At 47.1% G+C, this 22,461-nt stretch overlaps 1 protein-coding gene across 2 annotated transcripts in view; it reads right to left on the reverse strand.

The window, feature by feature from the left end:
• LOC137621514 (thimet oligopeptidase-like) overlaps window positions 1–22,461 on the reverse strand; it is a 72,184-nt gene that overhangs the window by 35,752 nt on the left and 13,971 nt on the right. For both annotated transcript variants that reach the window (XM_068351867.1, XM_068351868.1), the window contains exons 4-5: window positions 15,821–15,930; window positions 5,541–5,710 (exon numbers count right to left, since the gene is read on the reverse strand). In XM_068351867.1, coding sequence (XP_068207968.1) covers window positions 5,541–5,710; window positions 15,821–15,930 — 280 coding nt within the window. The remainder of the gene's footprint in view (window positions 1–5,540; window positions 5,711–15,820; window positions 15,931–22,461) is intronic.

Below are 22,461 nucleotides of genomic sequence, written 5' to 3' on the forward strand. Positions count from 1 at the left end.
CACGTGAAGGAGTGACCAAGGGTTTTCATGGAACCTCTGGAAGTGAGGCTGCCGGAGAAGGTCTGGTCTGTCTGGAAGTGTCCCAGGTGTAAGGCATGCCAGTTCCTTTAGATCTGCGAACCACTCCCTCTCTGGCCACCAGGGCGCTACCAAAGTCACCCACAGGTTGGCCGTCCGTCTCATTGGAAGGCATCCTCGAACGCTGCCGCTGGATCTGGCACAGGAAAACAGAACACGGGGAGCCCCACTTCAGGGAGAGGGTTTTGACCACTTCTGGGTGTAGGGACCACTCGGGCCCTACCACTCGACCCTTCCAGTTGAGGCCACCAGCCAGGACGTTCCTCTTCCCCGGAGAGAACCTGGCTGAAAAATTTAATTTTTTCCACTTCAGCCCATCCTAGGAACTCCATCGTGAGATTGCACCGTTCCTTCGACTTTAGTCCTCCTTGCTCTTTCACGTAGGCCACCACCGTGGCGTTGTCGCACCCCGGATACCCGGAGCTTCCCTGGGGTAGATGGACGATCCTCATCTCCAGCACGTACATGTGCAGGTTCGTCTCCTCGACTTCCCATTTACCTTTTGCCCTTTTGTCGAGAAGATGAGCACCCCATCTCTCCTTGGACACGCCAGTGAACAGGAGCATCTCCGGAGGGTCGGCAGAAAACGGCATTCCCTTGAGGGTGTTCGTTCCGATTGCTACCACCCAAGGACCTCCTTCGTCTCTGGAGACACCAGGACTATCTAGCGCGGGGAGTCCTCTCAGTCTTTGCCAGACCTTGGCTCTCCTGGGTTGGCCCGACAGGAAGGGCCAGAGTATCTGTTTCAGGGTGTCCAGTTTCTCCGCGGAGGGGAAGGCCCTCGCCATCCGGGAATCTAGAACCAACCCTAGGTAGGTCATCCTGGTGGAGGAAATCGGCCGGGACTTCTCCAGGTTGATGATGATACTCAAGACGTTGCAGAACTGCAGGAGCTTCTCGTCTTGCTCCCTCAGTACTTCCTCTGGGACTGAAAGCAACAACCAGTCACCTAAGTACCGAATCTGGCAGACGTCCTGTTCGTACGCCCAGCCTGAAACTGTTGAGAAGACCTTCGTGAAGCCCTGAGGACTGTCGACAGTCTGAAGCATAGGGTTTTGAACTGCCATGTTTTGGTACTCCAATTTACCCTTAGGAACCTCCTGTTGGAGGGATGAACAGGGACCTGGAAGTAGACGGCTTTGAGGCCTATGGACCTCAGCCGTCCTCCTCCTTCAAGGTCGCTAGGACCGACTTCGGAGTGTCCATCTTGAAGCCGGTGTTGTACACGAATTGTTGAGGGCTGAAAGGTCTCCAGAACTCTGTTGCCTTTTCCACCAGGAAGAGGCTGTTGTAGAACCCTGGACTCGGTTCTCGACTGGTTCTACTGCCCATTTTGCCAGCATTGCCGAGCCTTCTTCCTGCAATACTGCTACTCTCCAGGGGTCTCTGGATGCCAACCACTCCGCCTGTTGATCTGGGATCCGAGGTGGAGGTCTGCTAGGAAGGGAAGCTTGTACCCCTCCTTTAGTACTGCTACGGTCCCCGGATCTGCTCCGTGGTCCCGCCATGCTTGCCAATATCGTTTGAGGCATCCCCCCACCTGAGGCGCCTAACTCCTTCGAGAGCCGCGGCCTGAACGCCCTCTCCTGGAGTCTGAGTAGGAGGGTATGAAGGTTAACCGAGGAGTCGAAGCTCCCCTACGGGGGGCAAGGCAAGGGAAAGATTACGTGTGCCAACTTCTACATCCGACAGGGGAACGGAGCCGAAGAGGCACTGGGCAAAAGTGCGGGACTCCCTCTCCAGCGGTCACCAAGACAGGCACTGGAGAGGCAATAGCCCCGTTCGACCCGCTCGGGGAAAAACCAATCTGCCTTCGTCACGGATGGAGCCGTCATAGGCCTACCCCCTCCCGGGGAAATCCGTGGGTTTTAAGCACCCTGCCATGTCAGAGGCCTCTTCTGATGCTTGGATGGGGCTGGCCGGGACAATGGCACGGCTGGCCCCATCACGGATGGAGCCGCCGGAACGGAGGTATCCGTCATGGGTGCGTCAGCGGCCACCTCCAATGCTTGGATGGGACTGGCCGGGACGATCGAGCGGCTATCTCCATCACGGATGAAGCCACTGGGACGGGGGTACCCGTCATGGGTCTACCCCTTCCCGGGGAGATCTGTGGGGTTTAAGTACCCTGCCATGTCAGCGGCCTTCTCCGATGCTTGGATGGGGCTGGCCGGGACGATGGCACGGCTGGCTCCATCACGGATGGACCGTGATGGAGCCGCCAGGACGGAGGTAGCCGTCATGGGAGTGTCAGCGGCCACCTCCAATGCTTGGATGGGGCTGACCAGGAAGATGGCATGGCTGGCTCATCACGGATGGAGCCGCCGGGGCGGAGGGAGCCCTCATGGGTGTGTCAGTGGCCACCTCCAATGCTTGGATCATGGGTCTACCCCCTCCCGGGAAATCCGTGGGGTGTGAGTACTCTGGCCTACCAGCGGTTGACCACGAATCCTGAATGGAGCAGTCGTGGTACCGGGTATGGAAGCCATGCTGCCGGGTCAATCCAGCGGCTACCTCCGCTGGAAGGATGGAGCTACTGCGGATATCCATGGAGCCACGGGCTTCCCCATGCTGGCTGGTTGGTTCCTCCATTCAGGGCTGGCCACCGAAGGACCGGAGGCCGGGACAAGGCTGCCAGTCCGAAGAGGAGACTCTCTCCACTGGGCGGGAGAAGTCAGAACCTTCGCGGGCTTATGCCTGTCGGAACGGGGGCCTCTGTTCTGGGTCCAAAGCGCTCGTGCCGAGCTAGGTGGCCTTTGGAGGTCAGAACTCGACTGCCAGACCGAAGGGGCGACTCTCTCCGCTGGGGGGATGGAGCCGGACCCTTCGCGGACTTACGCCTGTCGACTGGTATCACCGTCGGAACGGGGGCCTCCGTCCTGGGTCCACTGCGCTCGTGCTGAGCTAGGTGGCCTTTGGAGGACTTATGCCGGTCTGCCAGAGCCTGCTGTAGGGTTGTCGGGGTTCACGTCGAAGGACGGGCATCACCGTCGGAACGAACGAACCTTCTCTACCATCCACAGAACCTACGGCCTGATCCCGAGGAGCCGGGTCACCGGGCACTCCCACCGGGCGCTTCGGTTCTGGAATAACAGGCACTCCCCTGCGGTGGTACCGGTCTTCCCTGGCGGGAGCCTCCGCGCCAGGTTCGGGGGTCAGAACTGGCATCGCCGTGCCGGCGAGGACTACCGTTCGTGTATTCTCTCTGGGGGACGAGGACGCGGATCCCGTGGGCTGACCCGACGGAGGGAACCGTTCCTTCAAGTCCGAGGGCCGAACCAGCTGTGCTGATTCGGCCAGGCTGCCCGTAAGGAAGCACGGTTCCCCCCGCTGGCGGGGTGAACTGGAAGCTTCGCGGCCTTACGCCTGCCTGAAGCGGGCTTCCTGCATTTCTCCCTGCGAGGGTTATATCTGCGTTTGGAGGATGGCCTTCGTGGCGAGAAATCCCTGGACTGCCGGTCCGGGGAACGCTGCAACTCAGACTTGGGAGGCTCCTTCTCGGCGACGTCCTCGGCTGCAGAAGTGACTGAAAAACACGCCAAAGAGGCTGGAGAAGAATTAGGGACATTTTTCCCCCACCATGGGGTCATCAGAGGAGACGTGGCCTGCTTGCACCAGGACTCCGTCTCCCAACACACTCCCACAACCCCACTATCCTGAAGATCAGACTCTTGGGGAAGGGCCTCAGCCCTCTTCCCCACAACGGACTTACCTCGTCTCCTACTCTGGGTAGGGGAGGGTGGTAGGGAAGCTCTGTTAGACGAGACGCCCGGCGAAGCTAGTCTTCTTAGGCGACCTCTTCGTCGCCTACTTCTTCTTGGTGCTATACCGCACCCACTCAGTCTCCTAGGGAAGAGCAATGGGCACTTCCCCACAACTGACTTACCTCGTCCCCTACTCTGGGTAGGGGAAGATGGCTGTATAAAGAAGCTCCATTCGACGAGGCATCGGGAGAAGTAAGCGGCGAGGAGAGGCTCGTCTTCCTATGAGACCTCTTGGATGCATTCTTCCTCTTGGTGCCGAAGCGCACCCACTGCACTACGTTCCAGGACTCGCACTCCGGACACGTGGCTGTAGGAGAACATAAGCTGCCCCTACACGACGAACATAGAGGATAAGGGGAGGAAGGATGATTTATTGTTAAATTGTTCTCTTCAGCTATTTATTCCTTATTTCATTTCCTCACTGGGCTATTCTTCCTTATTGGAGCCCCTGGCCTAAAGCATCTTGCTTTTCCAAATAGGGCTGTAGCTAGGATAGTAATAATAATAATAATAATAAGTCCACGTGGGGACCTCGAAAGACACAAAAAGGGGGGACGGGGACACAGGGTCGCACTGGGTAAGAGAGAGCGCCGAGATGTTATCACGGCGCGACCAGAGAACTTACTGGAGATCGAGACCTGAGCAAGCATGCTCTCTGACCTGGGGGATAGCCTCAGGGCAGGTTCCACTCCACCTGAGGTTACCCCTCATAGAAAACGGGACTAGGGGTAAACTACACAAAACTCTGGTCGGTTGGGAGGAGATCCCAGATACTCCTAAGAAAGTAGTTCGAGGTAAGTATTCTGTGTTGGAACAAATATAAATTACAGATAAAAATCTGCAAATCATAAGACCTTCAGGCTTATAAACATCAGAATAAATTAAGTTGGTTATTTAAGAAGTAAAAGTTATAATTCAAATACACCTAGTTTACCTGAGTAGGCTATGAAGAATTTTTTTTCCTTGAGAAATACTTTTTATTTAGAATAGAAAGTGATAGCAAGAAAATATAAAATATTAATTGCTGCATTATATAGTTATTTACTAGGGAAGAATCATGTGTCAAAATATAAATGAAGAATAACAAAACATGAGACATGAACAACTCAACCAACTACTATTTTTCTAAGATTTAGAGCATAATTTCCCATCTTTGAAACAAGAAGTCTCAGAGCGGGGAAAGGGTGTAGAAGGGAGGGTTCCTTAAGCAGTGGGAGGAAGGATAGTAATCTCTAATTTTGTCTTTTTTTTAGCCTAATAATATCAAAATTTTGTTTCCTACAATGGTAACAATTTGGATGGCACCAGATAAGTGAAGACACTGATGGTGAGTACTTGGATAAGGGGCTCCTGTATTGCAATTCAATTTGAAGTTTTGTTGAGGAAAAATACTTTAGGTAGTAATGTCTTAATTCCAATATAGAAAATATTTATTTCTTGAATTTGAGAGGTTCATTTTTCTGGTTTCCTTATCTGTGTTCTTTCAACACTGGTACAATAATAGTCACAAAGATTTGAAGCTAACCAAAGACTAAATTTGTCAACATACATTATAACATAACAAATCCTACAAAACCTTCTGGCTCACGGATAGCATTTACCAATGTAAATTTTCAAAAATGAAAAAAGGTTAGGGAAATAGTTTCAATATGTATCCACTCGTATGCTATAGTGAAGTTAAAATTCTCTACTACTCACCTCTGTAAGTTCACTAACAAAGTCATCGGGCATTCCTGCTAGTTCCTCCTTGGTGAAAAACAGCTTAGTGTTATCCTCATTTAGATTGCGTTGAAACTTTATACTGAGTTCTGACATTCGCTTTTTAATGGCCTTGACTTCGGTTTGAATTTCTTGAGCCAAGTGCAGCCCTAAAATAACAATCACCATGTTAAGATATAAAGTTAATACAGTGAGTTAAAGTAGTAAAAGACTAAAATGTAATACCTTCCTTTGTAGCATAAAAATCGGATTAAAGGATGAGTCTAGGTTCATTCTCCAGCAAAGAGTTTGTGATAACCAAACTTTCGAGTTCCCAAAAGTGGACATCGCAACCCATAATGGAACTCTCTATATCAGATAGTTTAAAGGTTACAGGCAATTTTGAAATGTAATGGCAAGGTTACACAGTTGAGAAAAGCTTTATTTGTTACTATTCACTGTCTATCTGAAATCTACAAACACAATACAATGCTCTTCTAACATACATATCCATGTTACAAAGAAAAATGGAAAGAGCAACATTTTTTAAAGATAATAGCAACCAGTTTCTCCCTTGTCACACAGCCTGATGCATACACACACTACCACATACAATACCCAGTCTACTGTACCATGATGTTAACAGAACAATTCATGCATAATGAAATACTGTATTAAATTGGTTTGAATATTCATATTTATATCTCTTTCCTATGCTATTTCGATAAAATTGACTAACTAGTGCAATGAAGTCGAGACCCCAAAAATAGATATATCAATTTCCAGAGTTGTATCGACAAAGTAGAACTCAACAAAATAGAAGAAAAAAAAAAAAAAAAAAAATTTTCACTACAAATGTTAAGCTCATACTGTACAGTACTTTCAAATGACAAATTTGGAAATAATTTGCATTTTTCCAAACTATACAAACCTGAAGCTCTTTAGTGGAGATAAATTTCGGTGATTGCTGAAACTAGCCGTTAAGCTTTTAACGGGGTGTAACTACCCTCCAATAGTTAGCAAAGGGGGGAGCAGTAGTAGACCAACCACCCTGCTCACACTGCAGGAATTCCAGGGGAAAGGTGATGGCAGGACCAGTATGTGTAAAGAGCTCCAGGTTTGTAGTTAGGAAAAATACAAAGTTTTTCCAAATTTATCATTTGTTCCGGCACTAAATACAAACTCTTACACTCTTTACAATGAAGACTCACTCCATGGTGGGTGGAAGTCTAACAACCAACTAGCGGGTGACTGACCCAGGGTGTTACTCTCTGCTTTGCGTGAGCTGTATAGAGCCTCCCTAACAACTCGTTAACTCTTGGGAGTTAACGGCCAGGGCAATTTTTGCTAAGTGACTTTGACAGGTAAGCATAAAATTGGAGTAAAACTCCACACTTAACCAAGACATTGCCCGACTCTCCCTCGCTTGTATATCAGGGACATAACAAATATATACAAATATGGGGCTACACAAAGGACAATGGTGCCTGCCCACATTTAGAGGAGGTCAGCTTGCAAAGTTCCTCAAATGCTGAAACCCCAAGAGAGGGGAGAATGAAATAAGAAGTGGTCAGTCACTCACACATTCATTCCAGTCTTACTCGCGGGTAACGTCTACACACAACCACCTGCTACTTGTCTTGTAAAGGAGCTGAGGTGTTACTGACCACATTTTGTACAGCTACCACAGGTTCTAATGTAAAAACAAAGTACCTAGGTTCCTGTGGGTTGTGTCTTGCAAGTAGTGAGCAATGAATGTGATTTGCCATTTCCACATGACCACTTGTAGTACCTGCAACAGAGAAATTCTATTTGAATGCCAGGGATATACTGACACCAATGATGTCCTGAGGTCAGGGTCGATGGCTGGAAGGAGAAGAACCTGGTTGTATGGCTCACTCAATTGCCTGTCTGATCCAGGAAGAGATGGAGTTCTTCATTATCTTCCTTTTGACCATTCCTGTGCTCACAAAGAACCTGCTGATCTGAGAGCGAGCTCTGGAGGTTCTTGCAAGACATTCCCTCAGCACCCTTACAGGGCAGAGTAAAAGCTGAGCTGGATCATCTGTTAAGGAACAGATATCAAATCCAGAAGGGGCCGATCTAGGATCTGCTACAGCTGGATTTTGGGTCTTTGTCCTCCCTGAGTTTTGTGCTCAGTGTCACTTGCCCTCATCTCCCTGAATGGGCGATGACATTGAACAGACCCTGTAGCTCTCACACTCTCTTTGTGGAGGCCAACGTTACCAGAAAAATCATCTTCAAGGTCAAGTCATCAAGGTCTGATGACTGACTAGCAGTTTGAAAGGCAATCCTTTCAGAGAATGTAATACATGAAACTGCATTCCAAGGCGTAGGTACGACTTCCGATTAATGGCAAGTGCGCTTCAAACTTCATATGAGTTGATGGGAGAAGTGCAAGAGGAAGGCCATGGTTTGGGTGGATAGATGGAGTGAAGAAAGCCCAAGGTAACATGAAGGTAAATTTGAGACCCAAAAGAGCATGCTAGAAATAGGAATGAATGAAGAGCGATTGGGACAGTTCCGACAGGACCTGCTGCTACCTCAGATCACCTTGGTGAATGCTGAGATAGCAGCAGTAGGGGAGTCAGCATACGAAGCTTCATTTGAGGTGGAAAACAGGGAAAGGCGGGCTGTGGCAACTTAGCAATACCAACCAAACTCGGCTAAGTCAGTCGGGCAAAAAGGAACGATTAGAAAAGATATCCACTGGTTTCTTTTTTGATGCCAGCACCTCCCAGAATTTGAGGGAAGTGCCATGGTAAACAGAATACAGTAGCCTAATAAGAATAGTGCGAAAAATGTTATTTTCCTTAGTAAAATAAATTTTTGAATATACTTACCCGATGATCATGTAGCTGCAACTCTGTTGCCCGACAGAAAAAACCTACGGTCGGGATTCGCCAGCGATCGCTATACAGGTGGGGGTGTACAACAACAGCGCCATCTGTCGAGTAGGTACTCAGGTACTTCTTGTCAACAAAAACCAATTTTCTCCTCGGTCCACTGGGTCTCTATGGGGAGGAAGGGAGGGTCCTTAAATTCATGATCATCGGGTAAGTATATTCAAAAATTTATTTTACTAAGGAAAATAACATTTTTCAATATTAATCTTACCCGATGATCATGTAGCTGATTCACACCCAGGGGGGTGGGTGGAGACCAGCATACATGTTAACATTAGAAGCTAAGTATCCCATATTTCATTTTAGCAGTTATTCAAAATAACAAACATAAAATAAATAAGTACCTGGTAAGGAAGTCGACTTGAACCATTACTCTGCCTTTTTAAGTACGTCTTCCTTACTGAGCCTCGCGATCCTCTTAGGATGCTGAGCGACTCCTAGGTGCTGAAGTATGAAGGACTGCAACCCATACTAAAGGACCTCATCACAACCTCTAATCTAGGCACTTCTCAAGAAAGAATTTGACCACCCGCCAAATCAACCAGGATGCGAAAGGCTTCTTAGCCTTCCGTACAACCCAAAAACAACAATAAAAAGCATTTCAAGAGAAAGATTAAAAAAGGTTATGGGATTATGGGAATGTAGTGGTTGAGCCCTCACCTACTACTGCACTCGCTGCTACGAATGGTCCCAGGGTGTAGCAGTTCTCGTAAAGAGACTGGACATCTTTAAGGTAAAATGATGCGAACACTGACTTGCTTCTCCAATAGGTTGCATCCATTACACTCTGCAGAGAACGGTTCTGTTTGAAGGCCACTAAAGTAGCGACAGCTCTAACTTCATGTGTCCTTACCTTCAGCAAAGCATGGTCTTCCTCATTCAGATGAGAATGGGCTTCTCTAATCAAAAGTCTGATGTAATAAGAAACTGCGTTCTTCGACATCGGTAAAGAAGGTTTCTTAATAGAACACCATAAAGCTTCTGATTGTCCTCGTAATGGCTTTGTACGTCTTAAATAGTACTTAAGAGCTCTTACTGGGCATAGTACTCTCTCTTGTTCGTTTCCAACCAAACTGGACAGGCTTGGAATCTCGAACGATTTGGGCCAAGGACGAGAAGGGAGCTCGTTTTTAGCTAAAAAACCAAGCTGTAAGGAACATGTAGCCGTTTCAGATGTAAAACCTATGTTCCTGCTGAAGGCGTGTATCTCACTGACTCTTTTAGCTGTTGCTAAGCAAACGAGGAAAAGTCTTCAAAAGTGAGATCTTTAAAAGAGGCTGTTTGAAGCGGTTCGAACCTTGCTGACATCAGGAACCTTAAAACCACGTCTAAGTTCCAACCTGGTGTGGCTAACCGACGCTCCTTTGAGGTCTCAAAAGACTTAAGGAGGTCCTGTAGATCTTTGTTGGTGGAAAGATCTAAGCCTCTGTGGCGGAAGACTGCTGCCAACATGCTTCTGTAACCTTTGATCGTAGGAGCTGATAGGGATCTTACATTCCTTAGGTGTAAAAGGAAGTCAGCTATCTGTGTTACAGAGGTACTAGTTGAGGAAACTGAATTCGCCTTGCACCAGCTTCGGAAGACTTCCCATTTTGACTGGTAGACCTTGAGAGTGGATGTCCTCCTTGCTCTGGCAATCGCTCTGGCTGCCTCCTTCGAAAAGCCTCTAGCTCTTGAGAGTCTTTCGATAGTCTGAAGGCAGTCAGACGAAGAGCGTGGAGGCTTGGGTGTACCTTCTTTACGTGCGGCTGACGCAGAAGGTCCACTCTTAGAGGAAGAGTCCTGGGAACGTCTACTAGCCATTGCAGTACCTCGGTGAACCATTCTCTCGCGGGCCAGAGGGGAGCAACCAACGTCAACCGTGTCCCTTCGTGAGAGGCGAACTTCTGCAGTACCTTGTTGACAATCTTGAACGGGGAGAACGCATACAGGTCTAGATGGGACCAATCCAGAAGAAAGGCATCTACGTGAACTGCTGCTGGGTCCGGAATCGGTGAGCAATAATTTGGGAGCCTCTTGGTCATCGAGGTAGCGAACAGATCTATGGTGGGCTGACCCCACAGGGCCCATAGTCTGCTGCAAACATTCTTGTGAAGGGTCCACTCTGTAGGGATGACCTGACCCTTCCGGCTGAGGCGGTCTGCCATGACTTTCATGTCGCCTTGAATGAACCTCGTTACAAGCGATATCTTTCGATCTCTTGACCAGGTGAGGAGGTCCCTTGCGATCTCGAACAACTTCCTCGAATGAGTCCCTCCTTGCTTGGAGATGTACGCCAAGGCTGTAGTGTTGTCGGAGTTCACCTCCACCATCTTGCCTAGAAGGAGGGACTTGAAGCTTCTCAAGGCCAGATGAACTGCCAGTAGCTCCTTGCAGTTGATGTGAAGTGCTCTTTGATCCGGATTCCACGTGCCCGAGCATTCCCGACCGTCCAGTGTCGCACCCCAGCCCGTGTCCGATGCGTCCGAGAAGAGAAGGTGGTCGGGGGTCTGAACAGCCAGTGGTAGACCTTCCTTGAGAAGAATGCTGTTCTTCCACCAAGTCAGTGCAGACTTCATCTCTTCGGATATAGGAACTGAGACTGCTTCTAGCGTCATGTCCTTTCTCCAGTGAGCAGCTAGATGATACTGAAGGGGTCGGAGGTGGAGTCTCCCTAACGCGATGAACTGGTCCAGCGATGAAAGCGTCCCTATTAGACTCATCCACTGTCTGACTGAACATCGGTTCCTTTTCAGCATGCTCTGGATGCATTCTTGGGCTTGACTGATTCTGGGGGCCGACGGAAAAGCCCGAAAAGCTCGACTCTGAATCTCCATACCTAGATAGACTATAGTTTGGGATGGGACGAGTTGGGACTTTTCTATATTGACCAGGAGACCCAATTCCTTGGTCAGATCCATAGTCCATTTGAGATTCTCCAGACAGCGACGACTTGACGGAGCTCTTAAAAGCCAGTCGTCCAAATAGAGGGAGGCTCTGATGTCTGCCAAATGCAGGAATTTGGCAATATTCCTCATCAGTTTGGTAAACACTAGAGGTGCCGTGCTTAGGCCAAAGCACAGGGCTTGGAACTGGTAAACGACCTTTCCAAAGACGAACCTTAGGAAAGGTTGGGAGTCTGGATGGACGGGGACGTGAAAGTACGCGTCCTTTAGGTCCAACGAGACCATCCAGTCTTCCTTCCTGACCGATGCTAGCACCGACTTCGTCGTCTCCATGGTGAACGTCTGCTTGGTGACAAAAGCATTTAGAGCACTGACGTCCAGCACCGGTCTCCACCCTCCTGTCTTCTTCGCTACTAAGAAGAGACGGTTGTAGAAGCCCGGGGATTGATGGTCCCGGACTATGACTACCGCTCCCTTTTGTAGCAAGAGAGACACCTCTTGCTGTAAAGCTAGCCTCTTGTCCTCCTCTCTGTACCTGGGAGAGAGGTCGATGGGAGTAGTTGCTAGAGGGGGCTTGCGCAAGAATGGAATCCTGTACCCCTCTCTGAGCAACTTCACAGACTGTGCGTCTGCACCCCTGTTCTCCCAGGCCTGCCAGTAGTTCTTGAGCCTGGCTCCCACTGCTGTCTGGAGAGGTTGGCAGTCAGACTCTGCCTTTTGAGGACTTGGAACCCTTCTTCTTTTTGCCGCGTTGACTATCGGCACGGGTACCTCCTCTGCTGGAGGTTCTGCCACGAAAGGGCGGAATGAACCTAGACGCTGGTGTGTCCATCCTAGGTCTAGGCACGGAAGGTAAAGCTGTGACTTTACGTGCGGATGACGCCACCAGGTCATGGGTATCCTTCTGGATCAACGAGGCAGCAATCCCCTTGATCAGCTCTTCCGGAAAGAGACACTTGGAAAGCGGAGCAAACATCAACTCCGACTTCTGACATGGTGTGATCCCCGCCGACAAGAAGGAGCAAAGGTGATCTCGCTTCTTAAGAACTCCCTTCAAAAGATGGTCCATGTCCGAAAAGGTCCAGCAAATCTTGGAGCGTCTCATAGCCAGTCTGCGGGGAGAGTCTACCAGACTTGAGAAGTCGCCCTGGGCAGAGGCAGGAACTCCCAAGCCGGGATCTTCTCCCGTGGCATACCAGACGCTAGATTTGGAAGCAAGCTTGGTCGGTGGAAAGATGAAGGATGTCTTCCCAAGTTGCTTCTTGGACTGCAACCACTCTCCCAGTACCCTTAAAGCTCTCTTGGATGAGCGCGCGAGTACGAGCTTCGTAAAGGCAGGAGCTGCTGACTGCATGCCTAAAGCGAACTCAGAGGGAGGTGAGCGCGGGGTTGCAGACACAAACTGGTCCGGATACAACTCCCTAAACAGGGCAAGGACTTTCCTAAAGTCTAAGGAGGGAGGATAATCTTGGGTTCCTCTATGTCGGAGTGTTGATCGTCCAAATGCGCAGCTTCGTCGTCATCAGAGACTCCTTCATCCGAATGCTGAGGAGGAAGCAGCAAAGGAGGAGAAGAAAGCTGAACGGCTGAATCCCGCAGCACGGGTGCATGCGTAGCTGCACAGGATCCAACATCATGCCGCTGCTGGTCAGTCTGAGAGCTGGCAACAACAAAAGCGGAGTGATGGTGCGTGGTGGGGACTGCCATGGGTTGCGGAGACTGCCGCATTGCGTCAAAACACGGCAGCTTGACAGCACCTTCCCACTGCTGATGCGGTAGCTCACGCATGTCAACGGAGGGTGCCGCACGTCGGCTAACGTCAACATGCGTCTGGCAGGGTCGACTGCGCATCGGTGGTGGAGCTCTCACAGCCGGAGTGTGGGAGCAGGCAGCCGCAGTGTCTGCTGAGCGCACAACCGTGGCAGGTTGTAGGTTAACAGGTGCAGTGTCAACCTTCTCAGCACGATACTCCTGCATGAATGAAGCTAGCTGAGTCTGCATAGACTGCAGCATAGACCACTTAGGGTCTACAGTGGTTGGTGCGGCAACAGACGGAGTGATTGCCTGCTGCGGAACCACTCTACCTCTCTTGGGAGGTGTGCAGTCTTCGGAAGACTGCGGCGAGTCCGAACTGACCCAGTGGCTACACCTAGGCCGTTGGACTCGCTCGGAAGGGACCTTGCGCTTGAGAGGTCGTGAGACCTTGGTCCAGCGTTTCTGCCGAGAAACTTCTTCCACAGACGAGGAATGAATGGGCTCACTCGTCTGTTTGTGGATGGGACGATCTCTGCAAGATACGTCCGCAACCACTGAGGGTACATCTGTACGCTGATCAAGGCCTGTCAAACCCTTTGGTCCTTCGACATTGCTTCTCCCCTGGGCTTGGGAGCTTGCAAGAGGTCCCGGACTGGGAGGACGACTGGCACGAACAGATGCACCCTCATGCGTAACACTGACACTGACACTTTTCACCGCACTTGCACTCACTACACTTCCCACTGCACTTTTCTCCTTCAACTCTTTGACATCGGCCAAGAGTTGATTGCGGTCATTAGCTAATGACTCCACTCTGTCACCAAGAGCCTGAATGGCACGCATCATGTCCGCCATCGAGGGTTGCTGAGAGCTAGTAGAAGGGTCGGGAGTCACCACTACAGGGGAAGGAATAGGTTGAGGGGCATGGGGAGAGGAAAAATCCAAAGAGCGAGACGAACTCCTCCTGATCCTATCCTTCTCTAGCCTACGTGCATTCTTAAGGAATTCATTAAAATCGAATTCCGAAAGCCCAGCGCATTCCTCACATTGATCTTCCAATTGACAGGATTTACCCCTACAATTGGAACAAACGGTGTGAGGATCTATAGAGGCCTTCGGAAGACGCCTAGAACAGTCCCTAGCGCTACACTGCCTGTACTTGGGGACTTGAGTATGGTCAGACATCTTGAATTAGCCAAGGGGGGAATCCAAAATCTATCCAAGTCGTCAACAAATAATCCAAAACTAATCAGAAAAGCTTGATAAGGTAATGATAATAGCTCCTGTACAGCGAAAGCTAATATCTAGAGAGAATACATCACCAAAAAGCGTGAAATCAACTCCAGAAACAACAGCGTATCAAGTAGGTCTTGCCGGTGGCACGACAGAGGAAAAATTGGTTCTTGTTGACAAGAAGTACCTGAGTACCTACTCGACAGATGGCGCTGTTGTTGTACACCCCCACCTGTATAGCAATCGCTGGCGTATCCCGACCGTAGGTTTTTTCTGTCGGGCAACAGAGTTGCAGCTACATGATCATCGGGTAAGATTAATATTGAAAAAAACGTGGCTTTCCAACATCAATGGCATATTCAGCGTGTAACTATACAAATCCTTCATCCGCAAGCGAGGGGAAGGAAAAAAGCAAAAGAACCAGTCATTCAAACTTGTATCAAACCCATTGTCATAATCAAGAAGCTTTATATCCTGTATGGGAGATGGGATGGCTAAACAAATACTTGAGCTGCTACCACAGTGGCAAGAACAAAAGACCATAGACTTGTGGGTATACTTCCTTGAATAAAAAAACTTTGAAGGTTGTTTGGCACTTGTTTATCACCTGTCAGACAGGAAGATTCTTTGGAGTCTTAAGCAGGACTAATAACAGACTTCATGAGCTCTAGTTCAAGCCAATACTTCAAAACCCCTCTAAGGTATAAACGTATGCTATGATTGTCTAACGAGGCCAGAAAGTCTAGAGATTGGGTACTTCAACATCTCTGTCTTGGTTCTGCCAGTGGTAAGGAATAGTTGATAACACTTAAACCTGAGATGTCAAGTCCTTTTCAGATAGCAGAGCAGAACTCTCATAGGACACAGCAGCTCCAGCTATCGGCAAATTCAATAGGGTGAACAAAGTGCTAAACAGACTCTCCACCATTGTCTCATCCTTCATGCACCTCTAGGATAACATCCATCCCAAACGGGTGATTGTGAATCTACCACCGATTTAGTTATAAACTCCCAAATTTCCATCCCCTCCCAAGCACACAAATTCCTCATAACAACAATTCAAACAAAATAGTATGAGAAAAAGATTAAACCCCCCTGGACAGGATGCAACAGTACTGTATCTGTACGTCTGTACAGGGTACTTTGTGTGCCTGAAGACAAAAATGAAGTCTATTAACAGTAGACAGGGCAGGGCTACTCGCCCACACTTACCACATATAGTTAAAGTTCTCATTTACTATTTCAATGTCCACTCCAGTTCCACTGAAAATATTCCCTATTTTAAAGGACAAAAGGTTTGTATAATTGTAAAAATAAACAATAACTCAATATACTGTATATATTTCAACTAACCATTTTATGTAAATACATAAACAGAATGGTAAGGTACACAGAAAACTCTCCTAAAATTGATCAAATAACAGTGCCTTCTAATCAGTCCATATCTGATTAAGAAAAAGTTTTATGAAGTTAAACTCACCATTCCGCTTCCCGTGTAATATAAGTTTATCAACTAGTCTTTTTTGCTCATCTGTGAGATCATCTGTTTTCTTGAATGATATAACTCTGTCGAATATCTCCTTTCTCATACTGCAATAAAATACATACCAGTTAGTATTAAAGGTCCATATTACATGTGTGCAAAAGTTTGTAGCCGGCAGCAATTAAAGGATTACTGTACAGTACTATAATTCAACTAAAGGGATACTGTACAGGCAAATAAAAAAAGAAATTATAAAACTAAATTTGTTAAAAATCATTTTTTGATTATAAAATAAATTTTTGAATATACTTACCCGGTGAATATATAATAGCTGACGTCTCCGACTGCTCGACAGATTCCAAAAACTCGCGAGCGATCGCCATGAAGGTTGCGGGTGTGACCACCAGCGCCGACTATCGGCCAGATACCGCATATACTTGTCAACATCTCCAGTTCTTCTCAGTCCCCTAGGTCTCTATCGGGGAGGAAGGGAGGGCCTTTAATTTATATATTCACCGGGTAAGTATATTCAAAAATTTATTCTATAATGAAAATATCATTTTTAAATATTAAACTTAGCCGGTGAATATACAATAGCTGATTCACACCCATGGTGGTGGGTAGAGACCAGTATTAATACAATAAAGGCGTATATGCTCAAGAGTTTTTGACAACTATTCAAAAAACAGACTTAAGTATAGATACCTGGTAAGGAAGCAGACTCTGATTATTACTCTGCCTCATTAGTCCGCTATCCTCACGAAGCCTAGCGATCCTCTTAGGATGCTGAAAGACTCCCAGGAGCTGCTATAACCAGGGTGAACACCCCTATAACAGGACCTCATCAATACCCTTAATCTGGGCGCTCTCCAGAAACAATATTTTGACCACCCGCCAAATCAAAAAGATTGCGAAAGACTTCTTAGTCTCCCGTACAACCCAAAATAAGATTAAAAATTTCGAGAGTAGATTAAAAGGATATTGGGATTAAGGGAATGTAGTGGTAGAACCTTCACCCACTACTGCACTCGCTGCTACGAATGGTCCCAGTGTGTAGCAGTCCTCATAAAGAGTCTGGACATCTTTCAAGTAATATGAAGCGAAAACCGACTTGCCTCTCCAAAAGGTCGCGTCCATAATACTTTTAATGGGTCTATTTTGCTTAAACGCTACAGAAGTTGCTATCGCTCTAACTTCATGAGCCTTGACTTTAAGTAAATTATGATCCTTCTCACTTAATTGAGTGTGCGCCTCCCGAATCAAAAGTCTAATAAAATAAGACCACGCATTCTTAGACATGGGCAAAGAGGGCTTTCTAACGGAGCACCATAAAGCCTCTGAACAACCTCGTCGCGGTTTAGTTCTGGATAAACAAAATTTAAGAGCTCTAACGGGGCACAGCACTCTTTCAACTTCATTCCCCACAATCTCAGAAAGACTGGGGATTTCAAATGATTTAGGCCAAGGACGAGACGGAAGTTCATTCTTGGCCAAAAAAAACCAAGTTGAAGAGCGCATACTGCTTCATTAGCGGAGAAGCCGATGTTCTTGCTAAAAGCATGTATCTCACTAACCCTTTTAGCCGAAGCCAAGCTCACCAAAAAAGTGTCTTGAGGGTAAGATCCTTCAGGGAGGCTGAATTTAATGGTTCAAACCTGTCTGACATAAGGAACTGTAGGACCACGTCCAAGTTCCAAGCAGGAGTCGAAATATGACGCTCCTTGGAAGTCTCGAAAGACTTAAGCAGGTCTTGGAGATCTTTGTTATTAGAAAGATCTAAACCCTTATGCCTGAAAACAGAAGCTAACATGCTTCTGTAGCCTTTAATGGTGGATGCAGAGAGGGAGCGACCGTTTCTCAGATAAGGCAGAAAATCCGCAATCTGCGCTACAGAGGCACTTGGAAGAGGAAATAGAGGAGGACTTGCACCAGTCTCTAAATACCTCCCATTTCGACTGATAGATCTTGATGGTAGAGGATCTTCTAGCCCTCACGCTCGCTCTAGCTGCCTCCTTCGAAAACCCTCGAGCTCAAGAGAGTCTTTCGATAGTTTGAAGGCAGTTAGACGAAGCGTGGGGAGGCTTTGATGAAATCTCTTTACGTGAGGCTGTCGCAAGAGATCCATCAGTAACGGCAGACTTCTTGGAACGTCTACCAGCCATAGAAGTACCTCTGTGAACCACTCTCTCGCGGGCCAGAGTGGAGCAACCAATGTCAACCTGGTCCCTTCGTGAGAGGTGAACTTCTGCAGCACCTTGTTAAGGATCTTGAAAGGTGGAAAGGCATAAACGTCCAGGTGAGACCAGTCCAGCAGGAAAGCGTCTATGTGGGCTGCCTCTGGATCTGGAACTGGAAAGCAGTTAGTCGAGAGCCTCTTTGTCATTGAAGTCGCAAAAAGATCTATGGTGGGTTGACCCCATGTCATCCATAGCTTCTCGCACACAATCTTATGCAACGTCCACTCCATGGAGATGACTTGTCCTCTTCTGCTGAGGCAGTCCGCCAAGACATTCATTTTTCCTTGCACAAATCTCGCCAAAGGAGAGATGTTACTTGCCTTAAATGGAGTTCCTTCTGATCCGTGGATCAAAGACCCGAGCATTCCAGACTGTCCAGTGGAGCTCCCTAACCCAAATCCGATGCATCTGAATACAACACATGGTTTGGGTTCTTGATCGCAAGAGAAAGACCTTCTCGAAGTCTGATGTTGCTGTCCCACCAAGTCAGACATGTCTAGACTGAGTTGGAGATTGGGAAAGAGATACTCTCTAAGCCCTTCTCCTTGTTCCAATGGTTTAGGTGAAATTGGAAAGGGCATAGGTTGAGTCTCCCCAGAGAGATAAACTACTCCAGCGATGAAAGAGTTCCCACGAGGCTAGTTCAAACTCTTACAGAGCAACTGTTTTTCTCTTGCAAGTGAAGGACTTTTAACAGAGCTTGTTCCATTCTTGTGGGAGACGAAAAGGCCCGAAAAATCAGACACTGTATCTCCATTCCCAAATAAAGAATAGTCTGGGATGGGGTACTGTAAGTTACGACTTCTCTACGTTCACTATGAGACCTAGCTCCTTGGTTAGGTCTAATGTCCATTAGAGGCTCTCCAGACAGCGATATAATGACGACGCCCTGATTAGCCAGTCGTCAAAATAAAGGGAGGCTCTGAATCCTCAAAAAATGTAGAAAGCTTGCTACATTTTGCAAGGGCCTTGTAAAAACAAGAGGAGCAGGAATGAGGCCGAAGTACAGTGCTCGAAATTGGTACATTACTTTCCCGTCCACAAACCTCAGATGTTGTTGAAAGTTTGGATGAATCGGGATGTGGAAGTATACATCCTGAAGGTCAAGAGAGACCATCCAGTCGCCTTCCCTTACTGCTGCAAAGACAGATTTGGTAGTCTTCATCGTGAAGTTTGTCTTGGCAATGAACACATTGAGCGCACTTACATCTTAAGTACTCCTGCAGTGAACGTGGCTGCCAGATCATTGGAGCCATCCCTGATAGCCTTGTTCCTGCAGTGAACGTGGCTGTCAGATCATTGGAGCCATCCCTGATAGCCTTGTTCATGCATGACATAATTGTACAGCAATACATTGACAGCTGGAGAGACCTTCTTACTTAAGGCTCCCAGGGACCAATCCAACAAATAAAAACTTCAAACGCTCGAAAAAACTCCTAACAGGAGATGGACTAGCTCTGAAGCCGACCATAAAATCCTGGAGCGTCTCATGGCTAGACGACGAGGAGAGTCCACAAGGCTTAAGAAGTCTCCCTGGGCAGAGGCAGGTACTCCCAAGCCGAGAACTTCTCCTCGAGCTTCTCCTGTGTCACACCAGATGCCCGAGCGAGAAGCTAATTAAGAAGGAGGAAAAGCAAAAGCAGACTTTCCTAAACTTCTCCTGGATTCTAACCAGTCTCCCAGTAAGAGCATGGCCCTCTTGGAAGAACAAGAGAGAAATGACTTCGTAAAAGCAGGCGTCGAAGAAAGTCTAGGACAAAATTTCACTAAAGAAATTCATAACTAAAATACAAGGGATTGTTGGACCACCCTAGGTTACTCCTCTTCTGAATGACTCCCCAAAGGTACATTAGTTGAAAGGGGGTCATCAACTCCTTCAGAAGGCACATCATCTGATAAAACTAAAGTCTTGCGAGAAGGAGATTTATATTCAGAATGACGTGAAGGAAAAGCCTGACAGGCTACATCCACTTGTATATGAACAGAAGTTAAAGTTGGAGGGTCGATGTCACGTTGTGACTGCAGAGAATGTTATTCTACTACACGTCGTGACAGAAGTAACTGACGTTCAAACGTCCCGTAGTAACAGCGGTGACTGCTGTTCGATGCTATATCGTGACTACGATGACTGACCCTCGACGTCACGTCATGTCTACGGCGTCCACCGCTCAACGTCACGTTCTGCATCTCAACGTCACGCTGTGACTGCGGTGGCTGACGTTCAAAGCGATCAAAGTTACATCGAGATTTATGCTCCGCATCTCGCTTAACAGCAAAGCTGTCACTAGAGATAACGTCAGCGTGGCGTAACAAAGCTCGTCTAGAAGGTTGAAGACCCGAATCACGTATCCCAGAACCGTGATGTACAAAAAGCAAAGGATCCTTTCGCACAGGAACAGGATCGAAAGCCTTTATTGAAGAAGAAAGCTTTAACAGCATATCTAACTTCGGATCAACCTGTGACTGCAGTGGCTGACGTTCAAACGTCACGTAGTAAACAGCAGTGACTGCTGATCGATGCTATATCGAGACTACGGTGACTGACACTCGACGTCACGTTGTGTCCACGGCGTCCACCGCTCAACGTCACGTCGAGTCTGTGGCAGAAACGTCTGTACATGAACGTCATCGCTATGAACGGGACTCTTATTATGACTACAGCTAGGACGTTGAACTTGTTCTGAAGGAACTAATAAACGTTTCAACCGTCTCGAAACTATACGCCCAGGCTTTTAAAGAGACGAATCATCGGAAGACGAGGAGAAACTTCGTCTCTCCTGTCTTATGGCAAGGACGTGCTTGCCGAGCAACGTCTGATACCTTTGAGGGAACGTCTGTTCGTTGGTTTACACTCCTCACTCCCTTAGGTCCTACGACATTCCTTCTCCCTGGTGCAGGGGAGCCTGAAAGAGGTCTCGGATTAGGCAAGTGACAAGCACGAACAAACGAACCCTCCGCAACACAGAACATGTTTTTTGCACTTACTTCACTGATATCGTATTTTTCAATAATTTCACATTAGACATGAATAAAACTGATTTCTACCTGAAGCACGCAATTCTCCCTTACATCAAAAGGTTAGAATTGCGAAATGAGTCGTATAATGTAAGCACATTAGTACAAAATGAAACACACATGCAAAAATCAATAAACATATACATATATATCGAATAAAACGGAAATATATAACGTTAAAAAGATCAGTGACTGGGGAGGAGACTAAACACTAGTTCACTAAGGACTAGGTTTTCAATCTCTCACCGTACAGTGCCTTGGGACGAGAATAAAAACTAAAACATTTTATCCTCTCTCCCCGTACAGAGACTTGGGACGAGAGTAAAAAACTGAATCGAGAACAACGTTACTCGCTCCCAAACTCCTTGTACAGAGACTTGGGACGAGAATAAAGATCGGATCGTTCTCTCTTTCCCTATCTCTCTCCGTCTCTCTCTCTCTCTCTCTCTTGTCACACACAAGAGAATGGCCCACTCACCCTTCGTCAATAACAGGTTATTTGACCTAAGGAAAAATCTGAAAGGACTAAGAAATTGAAAATTAACAAGTTCCTTTAAATTAGTATCTAAAACACTTCAGTTTGAAAGAAGAATGAACAAAACGTCAAAATCGATTTACTCTTTCTGCAAAGTGAAACCGTGATTCTCTCTTTCTCTATCGTAACGATAGAGCGCAAACTGCGTAGCATAAATAAACCAAACGTTAGTTCATCTTTGAAAAAACAGCACGAAGACTATTCAAAGAATATATTTCTTAAAATATTTTCTAAAAAAATATTCATATCATAACTCTTACAGAGCAATTGATTTAAACTTAACAAAAATAAAAGTTGAATGGGCTCAACGTTGTTTAACTTCGTTTTCCAAGTTAGGACCGCCTACAAGGAATAGGTAAAGGCCGCATATAAACAAAACATAAAATTTATCTTGATGTTTAGTATAAATGGAAAGCTAATCGAAGAGGCCTAATAAAGGCGGGTGAGATATAAAATATATAGAGGAAAATCTATAAATATCAATAATAATTTATAAAGTGATAAAATAATTACTAAAAGCCTTAAACACACTTCCGTACACTGAGGGAAGGGTCGGCCATCTTTTCTCTATGGAAAAACCAGAGATTAAAAAAAAAGCACGGGCAAAACACTTTTCCTCTCCTTTCAAAAGCATTTCTTTTGAAAATAGTATTGAATAATCCAACACGGCGAAAGCAATAAACCCAAAACCAAGTACTTCACCAATTCAGTAGAAAACTCGAGGTCATAAAGCGAGCGGAACCAACTTGTCGACAAGACCGACAGAGAAGAACTGGAGATGTTGACAAGTATATGCGGTATCTGGCCGATAGTCGGCGCTGGTGGTCACACCCGCAACCTTCACGGCGATC

Source organism: Palaemon carinicauda, chromosome 28, assembly GCF_036898095.1.
Source record: "Palaemon carinicauda isolate YSFRI2023 chromosome 28, ASM3689809v2, whole genome shotgun sequence".
NCBI lineage: Eukaryota > Metazoa > Arthropoda > Malacostraca > Decapoda > Palaemonidae > Palaemon > Palaemon carinicauda.